The 14,440-nt window shown below is 48.2% G+C and overlaps 2 protein-coding genes across 6 annotated transcripts in view; both read left to right on the forward strand.

The window, feature by feature from the left end:
• The first annotated feature begins 2,272 nt into the window (after nucleotides 1–2,272).
• NDUFB8 (NADH:ubiquinone oxidoreductase subunit B8) lies at nucleotides 2,273–8,726 on the forward strand. The gene is made up of 5 exons (XM_090058820.1): nucleotides 2,273–2,424; nucleotides 2,519–2,645; nucleotides 3,339–3,438; nucleotides 6,153–6,308; nucleotides 8,512–8,726. Exons 1-5 carry the CDS (start codon nucleotides 2,337–2,339, stop codon nucleotides 8,602–8,604), a joined length of 564 nt encoding a protein of 187 aa, XP_089914946.1. The 5' UTR covers nucleotides 2,273–2,336; the 3' UTR covers nucleotides 8,605–8,726.
• A 2,907-nt stretch (nucleotides 8,727–11,633) lies between these two features.
• Nucleotides 11,634–14,440, forward strand: part of SEC31B (SEC31 homolog B, COPII component) — a 64,834-nt gene continuing 62,027 nt past the window's right edge. The window contains exon 1 of one of the 5 annotated variants that reach the window (XM_090058818.1): nucleotides 11,634–11,884. The gene's annotated coding sequence lies outside the window, so the exon portion shown is untranslated. Of the gene's footprint in view, nucleotides 11,885–11,931; nucleotides 12,180–14,440 lie in introns of those variants that run through there. The other 4 variants (XM_090058813.1, XM_090058817.1, XM_090058819.1 and 1 more) reach the window with 4 other exon arrangements.

Genomic DNA, 14,440 nt, shown 5'->3' on the forward strand with positions numbered 1-14,440 from the left:
TGTGTGGGGCAGGGTTTGGGTGTGTGGGGCAGGCAGGGCCCCAAGTGGTTTCTCGCAGGCTGGAACTCCACTAGTTTGCAAGGGAAAAGCCATGGTATCCCATGGTTTACTCTTTTAAAGAAGAATCCATTTTTAAAGTTTGCCTGCAACCCTTTCATATATTCTTGCAACACACTTCTGGGTTGTGACCCATGGGTTGAGAAACACTTCTTTAATGTATAAGCTACCCTTGAATAACAGAGTAAGAAGGCTTCACCTTAGAAATAAAGGAATTGACATCTCATTTTCTCTTCATCATATGTGTTGAAGAGGAGATCACCTTTAGCTTTTAAAAGCAACCCAAATCTACAATGCACCTCCTGCTCCCCCCCCCACCAACTCAGCAGGTAAGTCTGTGGGGAGAAAAGGTGGGGGGGCAGATCGAGGCAGAGGGAGAAAGAATTATTTGGGGGTGAGCCTTCCCAGCAGGTAAGTCCCACCCGGCTGGGCTCCACTCAATTTACCCCTGCTCCTGCCTCTGTGGCACTGTCCCGCACTGTGGGGGCCTCAATCTAGCCCCTACCTCTTCCCTCCCCCACAGAATGACCTGCTGGGCTGGAGTATGTGCATACACGCACACAGGCCCTCAGCCCCCAACCCCAGCCTCAGATCAACTCCAAGCGGCTCCAAGATCTACTGGTGGATCAAGAACCACTGGTTGGTGACCACTGCTCTAGGGTTAAGTCTACATAGCAACTTTTGCTAGCATTGCAATGCCACAGGCAGCTGTGATTTTTTGGGGGGGGAACATTTCCTGCCAGCAAAAGCCCTAATGAAGGTGTGGTTTCACCAACACAAAAGTGCTTTTGCCAGTATGGCTTATTTCACTCGGCAAACTATAAACTATATCATAAAAAGATAATATATCCTCCAATATAAGTGGAATGTTTTTGTTACTGCCTCTTTTGTGACATAAATTTTTAATGTAAACCAACAGCATTTCTGCCCATGAGAAAATAGCACATAAAACAATTATTGGTGTAAATTGATGCCATTGATATAGGAAAATACAAACTTGAATTTGGGAGGAAAATTTGTTAGTAACTTAAAAGGAACATTGTCAGTCACTTAAACTGCAGACCAAGGCTCTGACTCCATCTACAATCAGAGACAAAGGTGGAGAATTCTTGTTATGCCATGACATGGGACTGAGCATCAAGGATGAAAAATGAAGAGAAAGCGGGGGAAGTTATGCAAAGTATGAGTGTAAGCAAAATCATGGCAAAGAGGAGATGGAAAACAGCAAAGTTGCTGTAATATTGTAGTACTGGCAGGGCAGGGTTGTGAGATTAGAGGAAGGGGAAAGGGAAATAGATTCTTGTAAAGCTGAAGTGTGGATGAGAGACAAGAAGTACATCTCCACTAGTGACTACAGCTGCTGTGGACATGACTGAGTTGGCTTTAAACTGATATATATATCTGTATCAGTCCAAAGCAATTTCCAATTAAATTCCAAATATCCAAGCTCAGTATCCACATCTATCATTATCCATCTCTCATCTCAACATCCATATTGATCATTACCCATATCTAATCAAAATGAATATCCATGACTCAGATTTTCTACTGGGCCAGCATCCTATGTTCAACTCCCACGCCCACAGGCCTGGGAATCCAGATGCCTCCAGTTATGTTTGACCTGATCTGTGCTAGTGGTAGCAGAACAACCACAGCATCAAAGCCCAGTAGCCTAAGTACTTGACCAGTGTCCCAGGTAGATTTTGCAGACATACTGAGCTCCACACTGCAGTGGCCGTGCTGCTGGTAGGGCCCATGCTCAGTAGGTGAAAGCAAACTTGGCTGTGTCCATGCGCAATGTGCTGTAGGTGTAAGGAGCAGAGTGGGAAAGCAGGGGGGAGATGGGAATGTAGGGGAGCTTCCGCAGCGGCAGAGTGTTTCCCAAATGGGTACTAATGATCTGAGCAAGGACACTGGATTGTGCGGGTTAGAGCTGGCCTGTCTGGAAAGCGCGTTGCAAAGAGTCTGGTTCTGCAGAGCTGCCAGTAGCACCACGCGCGGGGTGGTAGGAGAGCGAGACCCGAAGGGACCTCGAGGTCAGCCTGCCCCAAGCAGGGGCATCCCTATCTCAGCCATCCCGCACAAACCCGCGGTCTAATCTACCAGCACCCCTGTGCAACCGGCCCCGACCCTGCCACACGTAAAGCAGGGGGCGGGCGGGCGGGAACTCCCGACGCCTACTGAGCTCGGCTGTCCAGTCCCCGCCGCGCTCCGCCCTCGCGGTTTTCTGGCCCCGCTCGGCCACTGTTCCCGACGCCTGCGCAGTAGCTCGGGGAGCCATGGCGGCCCGGGTTGCCCGTGGTGCCCTCTGGCTGCGGGCGGTGGCTCGGCTGCGGGCCCCGGTGGGGCCGATGGGGCTTCGGGCAGGTCAGCGCTGGGGGTGCTCGGGGTGGCGAGGACACGAGGGCGGGGCGGGGCAGGGCGTGGGGCAGTGCGCCCTGACCAGCCTCTTCGCCCACAGCCTCGGGCCTGCCCAAGGAGCTGCTGCCCGGCCCCTACCCGCGCACACCGGAGGAGCGACTCGCGGCCGCCAAGAAGTACAACATGCACCCGGCGGACTATGAGCCCTACCCGGACGATGGGCTGGGGTGAGCTGGGGGGCTGTCACGTGACGGGCTGGGGGGAGCGGGGGCTGTCACGTGACACGCGGGGGAGCGGCCCGGGAGGGGGCAGGTAAGGTCTGTTCCCCGAAGCTGCTAGACCGGGGGCCTGTGTAGAGAGGGAAATTGCGCCCCCATCACCGCTGTCACTGCCCCAGCTAAGCCCAGCCCCTGCACCCTGGGGAAGCTGCTCTGAAGTGTGGCAAGGGAGGTGCAGGGGGCACGAGGGGATTCTCACCTGTTTTGAGGGGCTAAAGAAGTCCCTGAGGCTCCCTCAGCACAGTCCAGTGTGGGAGGAGGGGTGCAGCAGCCCCAGCTCTGCACCCATCCTGGGCTCTGTACACAGGAGTGTTTCAGCTGCCACAAGTGTGCCCATATCAGGAAGCTTGGTTTTCCTTCTGCTGTTGCTATAGGCTAAGTGGTTACAGCCCCATGTAGTGCAGGAGTAGCTTCAGTTTGTAAAGGCAAAAAACCCCAACGATCTGGAGATGCAGCCTGGTACAGTGATGGCCATGGGGGCAGACAGCATGCCTAAAATCTACAAGTAGTATAAGTCTGAGCTGTGGTAGCTAAAGATGCCTTGTTCTACTCTTGCATTTAATAGATTTTGGTACAGTTTTGCTGCCATACCACACAGCATGTATCAACTCTTTTTCCTTTTTTGTCTTGTGTTTTGAACAGGTGTGGTGATTACCCCAAACTCCCTAACCAATCTCAAGAAGAGAGAGACCCCTGGTATCCCTGGGACCATTCATTTCATAGACGAAACTGGGGAGAGCCGGTAGGGAGTCTGGATCTTGTTCTTGTCCTCAGCTTGCTAAATTAGAGCTATTTCTGTTTAGTATTAATGATTCATGAATTAAAAGTTAATAATGTATTTAATGTCTTCACTGACCAGTTGCATTCCAACATTTTGAGAAGTGCTGTCTGTGAGAACAGAGGGTAATCTCCTGTGGTGTGTAGCCACAGAGGTGGAGGAAAACAGGTCGAGAACATCAGAGCAGTACCCTTTTGTACAAATGTCAAGTGATTTAATACCTGCTATAGTAAGAAGGCTAAACCAGCCATACTGGGATTTGAGCATGCATCAGAATCAAGTTGCTTCAGATGTGTTGGCTAATAAGCAGTCACATCAGTGCAAGTCTTTTGAGTTTGGCTAATACATTCATTGCTGCCACTTTATTCTATATAGCTTTAAATGGAATGAATGCTGGGTGGCTGTCAGAAGCTGTGAGAAACTTTTGATGCTGGAAAAAAAAGATTTTTAGAACAGCTCTCCGTATATACCATGTTCCTCATTCTTGAGCATCACATCCCGATAACTAGTAACTCTTACTGATGAGAATATATAGTTTTCCCATGGGGGACTGAGTTGCTTAAATCAGTCAGTGACAGGAGATGTCCCTTAGCAAGAGAACTAGAGAAAACATTAGCTTTTGTGTGTCTATGCAGGGTACCCAAAGGTGTCCATCAAAATAGGATAATAACAGTTGGAGAGGGGTGATTTAAAACAGATCAAAGAAATGTTTTTTACATAGGAACATCACAGCCATGGTGTTTGTATATGTTTTCTTTTTTCCTGTATGTTGTTAAGTAGCCACGAAGTCTTGATGAAGATTCCTTGTAGAAGGAACATAGATGCTGCCAAAAAGATTTAGGGCAAATGTGGGCAAAAAATTGCCTGCGGACTGGATCTGGCCTGTTAAGGGATTTTTATTTTGCTTGCAGCAGGTCCCTTGGCCCTTCCTGGCCCAGGTTTGTGCAGCAGCCTGGGCTGTGGCACATGTGGCTGGTCCTGCTGCCCCCACGTGTGCAGTGGGGTTGGGGCAGTGGCTAGACTTGCTTCCCGGCAGCCCCCACAGCAATGGCTCCTTCATGCTGCTGCTACCAGTTTGTGTTGCTGAACCTGGCCCAGCTTCCTGGGCAACCATCCACCCTACTACTGCTGGGGAAGCCAGACGGAGTAGGTAGGTGGGGTCTCCATGGAGACCTGCCTGGGACCCACGTTAGCTGGGTGGATGGGATGGGGTTGCAGGCAGCCAGGGAGCAGCATCTGGGAGGGGTGCACAGCCCCAGGATTATGGGGCAGTGACAGTGTGGGGCTAGGGCCAGGAACAGAGCCGTAGTCTGTTTCTTGCACATCCTTATGACTGGCATGTTTCGCAGGCAAGGGCATGTGGGCAGCAGATCGTGGCTCTGCCCCAGGCCCTAGCCCCACGCTGTCACCACCCTGCAGTCTGGATCCCAGCCCCCTGGCCCTGTTTCTGCCCACCTGTCTCACTCCTGGATACTGCTCCCTGCCTGCCTGCATCCCTATCCCATCTGCCCAGTTGAGTGTGTTCTGCCCGCTTGGGTCCTGGGCCAGTCCATGGAGACCCCAAGATTGCTGGGCTCTAATGGTGTGAGGTTGGGCCCTGGGATAGAGCCACAAGAGTTTTGGTGATATGTTGGGGGGGGAGAGTGCAGTTCTCCAGCCCAGACAGCTCACCAGAATTCTCTTAAGTGACCCTTTCAGCCCAGATACTTGTCCACCCCCTCTTTTTGTTGAGCTGTTGGATACAACTTCACAAACTGCTGAAGTCATTATGGATACCCATGTATGGTGGGCTGTATTGCCTGAGAAAAGGATTCAACTGCTATTTACTGTCCCTTAGGATGTAGAGGACTGGATTTGATGGCCAGGGAGGCCTCTTCCAATCTAATGTTCCTGTGAGATGAGACATGCCTGTTGCTCATACCCTCTCCTTACCCTGCCAGTCAGTGGAAAACAAGTGCTTTCAATGAGATGAGAAGTCTGAAACAGTAAAGCTACTTTTTGTTGCTGTGTCCTTGCTCATAAGAGTTGGCCTTGTTGTAATGGTGGGAGTCTCTTCTCTCATCACGTCAGACAACTGTGCAGTCAGGTCTAGCTTCTGTGAAGTAGAACTTGGGGTAAGTGAAGGCAGTACACAGTCAGATATACTCAGTTGTCCTTATTCTGGTTACATGTTCTATCTAGTGACTCCTTATACTTAGGTTGTTTGATACAATTTGGGGGTGATGTAGAACCTGCTCTGAAGTGGCAAGAAGTCATTTGCCTTGGTAATTCTGCTCAGTCCAAATACGTCTTGGTGCTTGAACACCCTTGTAAATCACTGAGCGTTCTTTCCATGCCTTTTCAGGAGCACCATGAGAATAAACGGAACAGGTTCTGAGACCCTTCGGAAGTGTTTGAGTAGACAAAGATGGGGTCAGGGGATTTTTCGTACTGATGTAGCATCACCTAATAGGAGCAGGGTAGTGGAACTCAACCTGATATAATCTAATGTTTCCAACTGGCTGTGACTTTGGACAGACACAGAGAGTGTTAAGTGACTTATCTCCACCTGTAAAATGGGAATGATACTTTTAGCTTTCAGGTGTGTTTAATATATATTAAAGTGCTTTACATTTCTCTGAGAAATGCGTAGTGATGTTGACATAATACATAAATGATCTTCTTTCTTTGTCATTTAGATGCACTGGGACTTCGATATGTTTATCCGGTCCCGTGTTGACACAACCCCTGAAATGTTACCTTGGAACACCGTGGTCAATTGGACTTTATTCGTTCTGACCTGCATTGCAGTCCTGTTCTGGGTTGGACATAATTTTCCATCCTACATGCCTGCGGTGAGAAATGAGATGAGACAGGGGGGAAATTATTTCTAGTAATTGCTTTGCCTGTCCCTTCTAGATGTTCAGAGAGGGGTCCTCTCTGGACTCCTGAATTCAAACGGAGAAACAAGAATTTGATAATGTGCACATGTAAGTTCTGCTAGCTAGCTTGGCTCACAGGTTATTGTTCCAAATAGGGCTAGCATGATGAACTGAGCAGAAACAGATTTTTCTAATAAAATGTCACAGTGTTGGCTGAGCTAATATTACAGTTTGTCTAGACTTTGTGTATCAGACTATTCATTCACCTTTGTAGTGGATGTCTGAGATCTTTCCGGTTTGTTCAGTCCAAAAGGTCTACTTATGTTAAACCACATTTCCCCCTCCTCTGTGTGGAGTTAGTGCTTCTCTGTTGTTAAGGATACATGCTAGATATCCTCTAACTATATGGGGCATAGAAATTACCCTGAACATGCTGCTAGAGGATGAATAACGCTACTGAAATAGATTGAAAAATGACAGTTTGTGTGTTCACATTGTTTTAAAGCCATTATTAACCCTACTTTTAAAACCAAGTGTTCTTTTTGGAGGATTTTGATTATTTCTAGAACTTACTGTACTTGGATGCACAATGCTTTTAACACAAGTGTTATCAGCCTTTAGACCAGTGTGTATAAAAAGGAAAAAAGAGAGAGGGGGGGAAAAAAAGAAAGGAAAAAAGAACCAGTCAAATGGCATGCAGCCCTATACCAGCATTACTTACTTGAATCTGGTATAGAATTACCCTGGCAAAAACTAGAGTGGAACTGCGCTTTTGTAGGTCTGTGTTTCTGCAGTTATCTGGAAAGAACAGTTTGCTGTAGGTAAAGGGCTTATTACTTGCTCGTCTGCCACCTAGTGGTGGGGTGCCGTAATAGCACTTACTGTGAACTTGTTTCCCAAGTAGCTGATGGTTTGTCCACTTGAAATCTTGGTGCAACTTTCAGAAGTGTGAAAAAAAACACAAGTTGTACAGGTGGAAATAGGGCCTGGCCACATGCCACTTCTTTGACTTCAGTATCAATGTTACTCTCTTGTCTTAGAATTGAGCAGAATAGATAGAATAAAAAGCTAGGACAATGTGAAAGTGGATTCATAATGTGTATTGTTTCCTTCATGCCCAAAGAGTAACAGTTGCAGAATGAACTGTTACTCCTTCTCTGGCTACTAGCCCTTTTAGCTAGTGTGCTGTGTAAATGTGTCTTACCTCTCTTTTCAGGTCAAACTGCACTTCATTGTGCTTTAGACTTCAATTTATGCCTGTGGCGTATCCAGACTTTAAATTTTAGGGAGGAGAATAGAGTAGATTTACCTTTTGGATAGAACTTTCTGAAAACAATGTTTTAGTCTGCTTTTTGACTTTGGACAAGCCCCTTAATTTTCTTCTATCCCAGATTTCCCATCAGAAGAGCAAAGTGATGCTTGTTTCATAGTAGTGCCATAAGGCTTGCTTAAGGTGGGCATGTCTACACATGCATTTACTATGCAGTAAGTGATTTTTAGGCTGTCGTGTATATATGCAGCTGTTAATGTCTTAAGGCACTGTAAAGCTGCTCACCATCAACTTGCCCTGGTCAGCACCCTGGACAGCCCCAGCTCTGGCTCTAACCTCTTCCTTGTGTTCCTGCCTCTCGTCCAAGGATAGCGGGCCAGAGCCCAGCACATGGTACATGCTGCTGCAGATGCTGGAGCTGCAGTTCTGGCAGCAGGGAAAGGCCCTCCCCCAACTCCCTGCAGGGGAAGGAGGCAGCACCGTGTGTGCAGGGGTCGGGTTGTGTTATCTGTCTGCAGTGCTTGATGTTGCTTTTCCTGCCCCGTGAAGTGAGCTGCTCTTGTTGGCTCAGCCTGGGCAGGGTTGGGGCTGGGTCTGGTCCCAGCTCCCAGTGCCAGTTTTTCTGCAACACCTACCTCTGTCCTAGGCATGCGCTGGGCTTCCGTGCCACCAGGAAGCTGTCTGTAAGAGCAAATTTACTCCTGAGTCTGCATAAATTGCTGTGCAGTAATGGTGCACATGTAGATGCACCCAGGGTATTGAAAATACAAAACACTTTGAGTGAGTATTTAGTAGTATGGTTGGTAGACTTTTCTTTTTTTTCCTCAACATAAGTTAAATATAAATATAAATAGGTGACAAATAGCAGAATCAAATAAACAACTTAATATCTGTTTTCCTTTCCAGGGGCCAAAACAATATCCCTACAACAACCTGTACCTGGAACGAGGTGGTGATCCTAACAAAGAGCCCCCTGTAGTGAAGAACTATGAAATCTAAGTCTTGTGAAAATGCAGCTTTTCTCCTGGGTCAGCTGCTCTGGAGTTTTCCGCAATGTTCAACATGAGAGATGCTAATGCTTGTTCTAAAAGGTTTAACTTCAGATAAATGCATTTATGAAATCTTTTGTGATGGCTTTCCTCTGATTTGGGAAGGCCAGTGACAGAGCCCTGTAATTTTATTGCTTTGAAGCAGGCTAGAATCCTTTGTACATCATGCTGCTTTTGGGAGTGAAGAGGGAAGCATCTGATAGTTATGATCCTGTGTGTAATATGGAAATGGGGCATTAAGTTAGCCCATTGTTACTTAGGTAGGCAACACTGCCTGCTACCTGGAGGGGAGGGTGTTTAGTTTTTTAGGTGTTGCCAGGAGAAGACAAACTAGAACACAGAATTCTACTATGTACTTATGGATGGGTACAACTTCTGGCCTAGCCAGGGCTCTGGGGTTGCCAATTTTAAGAATAACAACTTTCCCTAGGATTTTTGGTCTAACTTCTTCCTTTGGCTTAAGCCCTCCGTGACATTCCAAAGACACATCCTTAAGTACACCTTGATTAGGACCACATGTAGCTTTGAAGCTATAACCCTCACTTGAGATACACCTTCTATCTCAGAAACCTGAGCTCATTTCAGTGCCACTTTGTGTGATGGAATCTTCTACTTATAACCACTTGGACACATTACAAGCAGTTCCTTGAAAATCTCGGCTGAGGTGGGTGCAGGGAACATTGCAGCTACATTATGCAACCTTGAAGTGACGTAAATCTCGAGACAGTACCATTCATATAGTTGTGGCCTTAGTTTCCCACTTCAGTGCAGGAGTAACTCAGCTTTGTATTACTGTCATTTATACTGCAGGACATGATTACACTTCTGCACTGACTGATCAAATGCTTCTTGGAATTAGAGGGAGGATGTGTCTGATACAAGGAGGAGACAGTTATTTGTGTAAACTGCAGTTACAACTTTCTCCATATCCTGTTGTCTGCCTTTTTCTTGATGGAGCAACTACTGTTCAGCTTGGTTGTAATAGTTTGCAAACTTACATAGGACTTTGAGATACTTCACTGTCCAAGCCATGAGTAGTGAAGTATCCATAAGGAGTTATTTTTAAATGCATTCAGTGGTTAACATGTTTAGGTTGCAGTATTTAAATTTGGGTACTTCCCATGGCTTTGGTTATTTTTATTTTTTTTATTTAGGCACTCAAACTAGCTTAAATCCTTATGGCTGTTATATTTTAATGTATAAGTAAGGCATATATAACAGCCTTGTTTATTACTTTTCTTTCCCTTGGAATGGTGGTCCTCAGTCTTTGCTGGCTTGTGGGCAGCAGTAACAAGCAAGTAGCATGCTGCAGGCTCTCCCTCTTAGCCTTAGGTACAAACTGTCCAAATTCGCTGTAGCTGTGAGTGGTGCCAGCAGCAACATATTGCCCTTCAGCAGTGGAGAGAGGACCACTGTACCAGAATGCTTTAAAAGCACTTTCTAAGCTATGGGTACCTAGAAGCCTGGCTTTTGTTTGGTGTTGAATTTCTGTGAAAATTCAGGATGTTTAAGGGAGAATTATTTAACTTGCTAGTGAAACAAAGCTATTTCTGGTAGACCATAACATTAGTGCAGAATAGGTGTTCCCCAAGGGTTGGAGAGGAAGTGGCAAATGTATTCACATAAAGTAGGAGGGAATGTGAGTGGGAGACATGTCTGAGTCAGATTGTCTTGCTTTGTCTTGTTTGATGCTGTACTTGCATAGGCCTGGACCTGCCTGCGTTTCAGTTATCTGTGGTGACCTAAAAAGGGGTTTGATTTGTTCAAAAACAAAGTCAGCAATACCCCATCTGACTCTCTCTTCTTATAAGCCCATCCCATGGAACTGGCTTTTCTACAGTGAAGCAAGCATGACTGAGGTGCCTGGAGCTTTTAAGCATGTAGCTAAATAGGGACCTGGGCTCTGAATAATGGGATTCTAGGTTGAGGGAAGATGAACATATGAAAAAAGGATTTGCTGGAAGGACTACCTGGTCTCAAGAACTGACAAACCTTGAACTCCCAGAATGGGAGGGATATATCTTAGCTCTGAGCTTTTGTTTCCAAAGGTCTCTAACCTTGAATCCTTAAATGCAAAGATTCTTTGGTTAAGTGAGACCTTTTCTAAACCTGTCTTGAAAGCAAGGGACATGTGTTGTCTTCAGAAGGGGTTAAGCTGGAAGCCTCCAGTGCCTACAGTTTAGGTGAGAGACAGAGGGTCAGGAGGACACAACACCACTGACTTTGACAGCCTTTCTGGGGATGCTGGACAACAGGTTTAATCGGTGGAGAGCGCTTTTTTGCTTCCAGACTCAGAAGCAACATCTGGACTCTAATTGGACTTGGTGGACTTGTAAATGAATACTCAGCAAGTTTTATTTGCTTTCCAACAGACTAGTGACCATACAGAAGTACATGGCCTGAAGTTGTAATAGGTACTAGTTAGATGAAATAATAACTGAAAGGGAAAAGGACAAGAAAAGGTGTGACATGCCTACTATTTGGAAAGTACTATAAGGTTTCAGATGAGCATGAGCACATGTGGTCTTAGCTTTTCATGAGTCAAAAGTCCTCTTTTAGCCAATGGGTTCCATACTGGCTCTGAGACTCCAACAGCATCGCTGCAATCCCTTTTCCCCTGTGGGATTCTTACGGGAATTTTCTTATTCAGGGCCAGCTTCAAGGAGCCAGGCTCTTTTCCATGATCTGGCTGCAATATCACAAGACACTTTATGTTTTAACAGTGCAAACAAGGGGTTTCTGTGGGTGGTTACCACGCTGGAAGGGAGTGTGGCAATCTGCGTGCTGTGTACTGCAACAGAAGCCTGTTTGCAGAGGCACTGGCCTTGACCATAAGGGCAAGGGGACCACTGCTAACACATACAGTTTGGCCCAAGGGCATTGCTGGGCTGAGAAGGCCTAATGCCACACGTGTGGAGACCCCGCTGGATCGAGGCATTGTAAAATGGGACCAAGGGGCAGAGTTCATCTGGCAAATTAGTTTCTTCAGGTTCAGGGGCTTTCTTGGTCTTGCTCGGGGGAAGGAGCCGCTTTCCGCACAGGGCGCAGCTGCCGTTCGCCCTCGCCGGGGCGCCGCCCACCCGGGCGGGGAGCTGCAGCTCTTGGCTGGGGGCGGAGCCGCAGCCTACGCAGCGCTTCGCGGGCGGAGCAATTCGGGCGCCTGGCGGCCACCGTCCCCAGGACAAGCGGTGCGGGCCGCGGAGGAGACGTTGACGCCGGAGCTGGAGCCGGTAAGGGCCGTCCCCCACCGCGGGCCCCAGAGTCACAGCCTGGCTCCGCTGCCGCCGGAGCTTCCCTGCTGCTCGCTCCCACTCGAGGCCCCGGGGCAGGGTGGGGCTGTGTTGAGGCGGCGGGAGGATGCTGGGCGGCATCTTGGGAGGCCTCGGCTAAATCCGTGGCTTAGACGCTGTCCTGGGGGTTGACCTTGGGCGAGGCCTTCCCCTCCCCCTGCCTCAGTTTCCCCCCGCGGGAGCAGGCGCAGCCGTGGGTGGAGCAGCTCTAGGGCGAGGGCGTCGGGACCTGCAGGTGAAAAGTGCTGTGGAACAGAGCGTCGCTGCTCCCGAGGGGCTGGGAGTGGCAGGAGGGCGCCGAGGCCTACGACAAGGGCTGTTGGGATGGTCGTGATTGCAAGTGCTGCGGTCCGGGCAGTGGCGGGGTCCGGTTGTCATTACAACAGCAGCCATCTGTGCGTTTAACAGACCCCTCGCAGTCGTGGCCTGCAGCTGTGATTGCAAGCATGTGAGGAGGACAGGTTGCTGCCTGGCTCAGCACTGTCTGCAAGCTGCGTTGCACAGTGAGAGGATACATTTCTACGCCTGGCTCGAGGGATCAGTACCTCTTGTTCTCTCCGCTCCCAGCAGTGCTCTGACTAGCTTCTCCCTTTGTACGAGCGGTTTCCTTTTAAGGATACTCTGCAGCAGCTTGCAGCTAACTGAGCAGCGCTTGTCCTGTTCTGTGGCTGTCAGTAGCAGTTGGAAATACCTGAAATTTCTAATCTGCTCTCAGCCAGGTAGATAGAGTAGGCATTGCTGTGGTTTATTAATTAGAGCTCTGGAGATAAGGCATGAACTTTGTCAACAACTTGCTGTGTGACTTTTAGGGAGAACACCAGGTGGCACAATTGCTCTGCGAATCCTGTTAAAAAAAATCAGCTCTTCCTAGGACAGCCAGAGGAGGTTGCTGCAGGACTGTTTCTGTGCTCTGGGGATGATGAATCATTTCGGGTACTGAGAAGTAAGATGCCAAGACATTTAGAAGGGTCTTGTGTCACTGACTGTCCTTGGTCCAGATGAGCATCAGGAGAGCCCCTTCACAGTGCAGGAGATGCCATCCTCTTTAAAGCCATGCTGTGCTTTCAGTGGAATTGTTTTTTCAGCAAGGATAGATAAGTGCTCAGAGAGTCTCTAAACTGTTGGTTTCTTGTCTGGTTCACTCTTGGGTACCTTATTTGGGTTTTAATTGTTTCACTCAAGTGAGATGTGCTTTCACAGCTGCTTCCTTATGCTGCTGTGCGCTGGCTGCCTATTCAGTGAGTGTGATTCATGACATCTCTATTAGTAGTGCCAGTTTAGGCCCAGCCTTATTGATATCCTCTTTGTTTTATGCACATGCTGTGGCAGCTGAAATCAGAGGGATCACTGAACGCTGTCTGTCTCTAGGTATTGGGTGTGATCTGCAGGGAACTGGATGGCACGTTTATTTAGATTTCTCTGGCGTGTTCCAGACTACATCTATGACTTCTTCCAGATTTGTTTTCCTGGTATCCTCTGGGCTGTGAGGCTTAACAAATGGAGCATCGAACTGGAACACTGGGAGATACTGGCCTGCTGAGAGACTTTGGGCAAGTTACTTTGCTCTCTGGTGCCTCATAGTTTCATAGTTGGTAGGGTTGGAAGGGACCTGAGTAGATCATCAAGTCCGACCCCCTGCCATGGCAAGAAAGACTGGGGTCAAACAACTCTGGCAAAGTGTTTCTTTAGCCTTCTCTTAAAGACCCCCAGAGTAGGAGCCAGCACCATTTCGCTTGGAAGTTGGTTCCAGATCCTAGCCGCCCTGACCATGAAGTAGCGCCTGCTGATATCTAGCCTGAATCCACCCTCTGCCAGCTTGTAACTGTTATTTTTAGTCACTCCTGGTAGTGCTCAGGGGAACAGGGACTCCCCCAGTGCCTGCTGGTTCCCCCTGACTAGTTTGTAACAGGCCACTAGACCCCCCCCCAGCATTCTTTTGTGGAGGCTGAACAGATTCAGGTCCCGTAGCCTCTCCTTGTAGGGCCTGCCCTGCTGCCCCCTGATCATGCGAGTGGCCCTCCTCTAGACCCTCTCCATGTTGTCCACACCCTTTCTGAAGGGTGGCACCCAGAACTGGACGCAGTACTCCAACTGCGGCCTGACCAGTGTCGTGTAGAGGGGGAGGATCACCTCCTTGGACCTGCTTGAGATACATGACATGGTACAGTTAACGTTCCTGACCGTGTCCCCACACTGTTGGCCCATGTTCATTTTGGCATCAATAATGACTCCCAAAATCCTTTTTTGCCTCTGCACTGACAAGAAGGTAGTTCCCCAGCCTGTAGGTTTGCTGCTGGTTCTTCCTCCCCAGGTGTAGCACCTTGCACTTTTCAGTGTTGAAACCCAACCTGTTCTTATCTGCCCACCCCTGTAACCTGTCTAGGTCCAATTGCAGCCTATTCCTCCCTTCTAGCATGCCCATTTTCCCCCATATCTTAGTGTTGTCTGTGAATTTGAACAGGGTGCTTTTTACCCCCTTGTCCAAGTTGCTGATGA

This window comes from Crocodylus siamensis, chromosome 7, assembly GCF_052110815.1.
Source record: "Crocodylus siamensis isolate JL-2025a chromosome 7, ASM5211081v1, whole genome shotgun sequence".
Classification (NCBI taxonomy): domain Eukaryota; kingdom Metazoa; phylum Chordata; order Crocodylia; family Crocodylidae; genus Crocodylus; species Crocodylus siamensis.

Excerpts from the sequence above, each read along its gene's own strand:
- NDUFB8 (XM_090058820.1), top strand. The coding sequence starts at position 2,337 with ATGGCGGCCCGGGTTGCCCGTGGTGCCCTCTGGCTGCGGGCGGTGGCT. Across the intron at positions 3,439-6,152 it reads GACGAAACTGGGGAGAGCCG|ATGCACTGGGACTTCGATAT; the intron begins GTAGGGAGTCTG and ends TTTGTCATTTAG. Across the intron at positions 6,309-8,511 it reads TTCCATCCTACATGCCTGCG|GGGCCAAAACAATATCCCTA; the intron begins GTGAGAAATGAG and ends TTTCCTTTCCAG.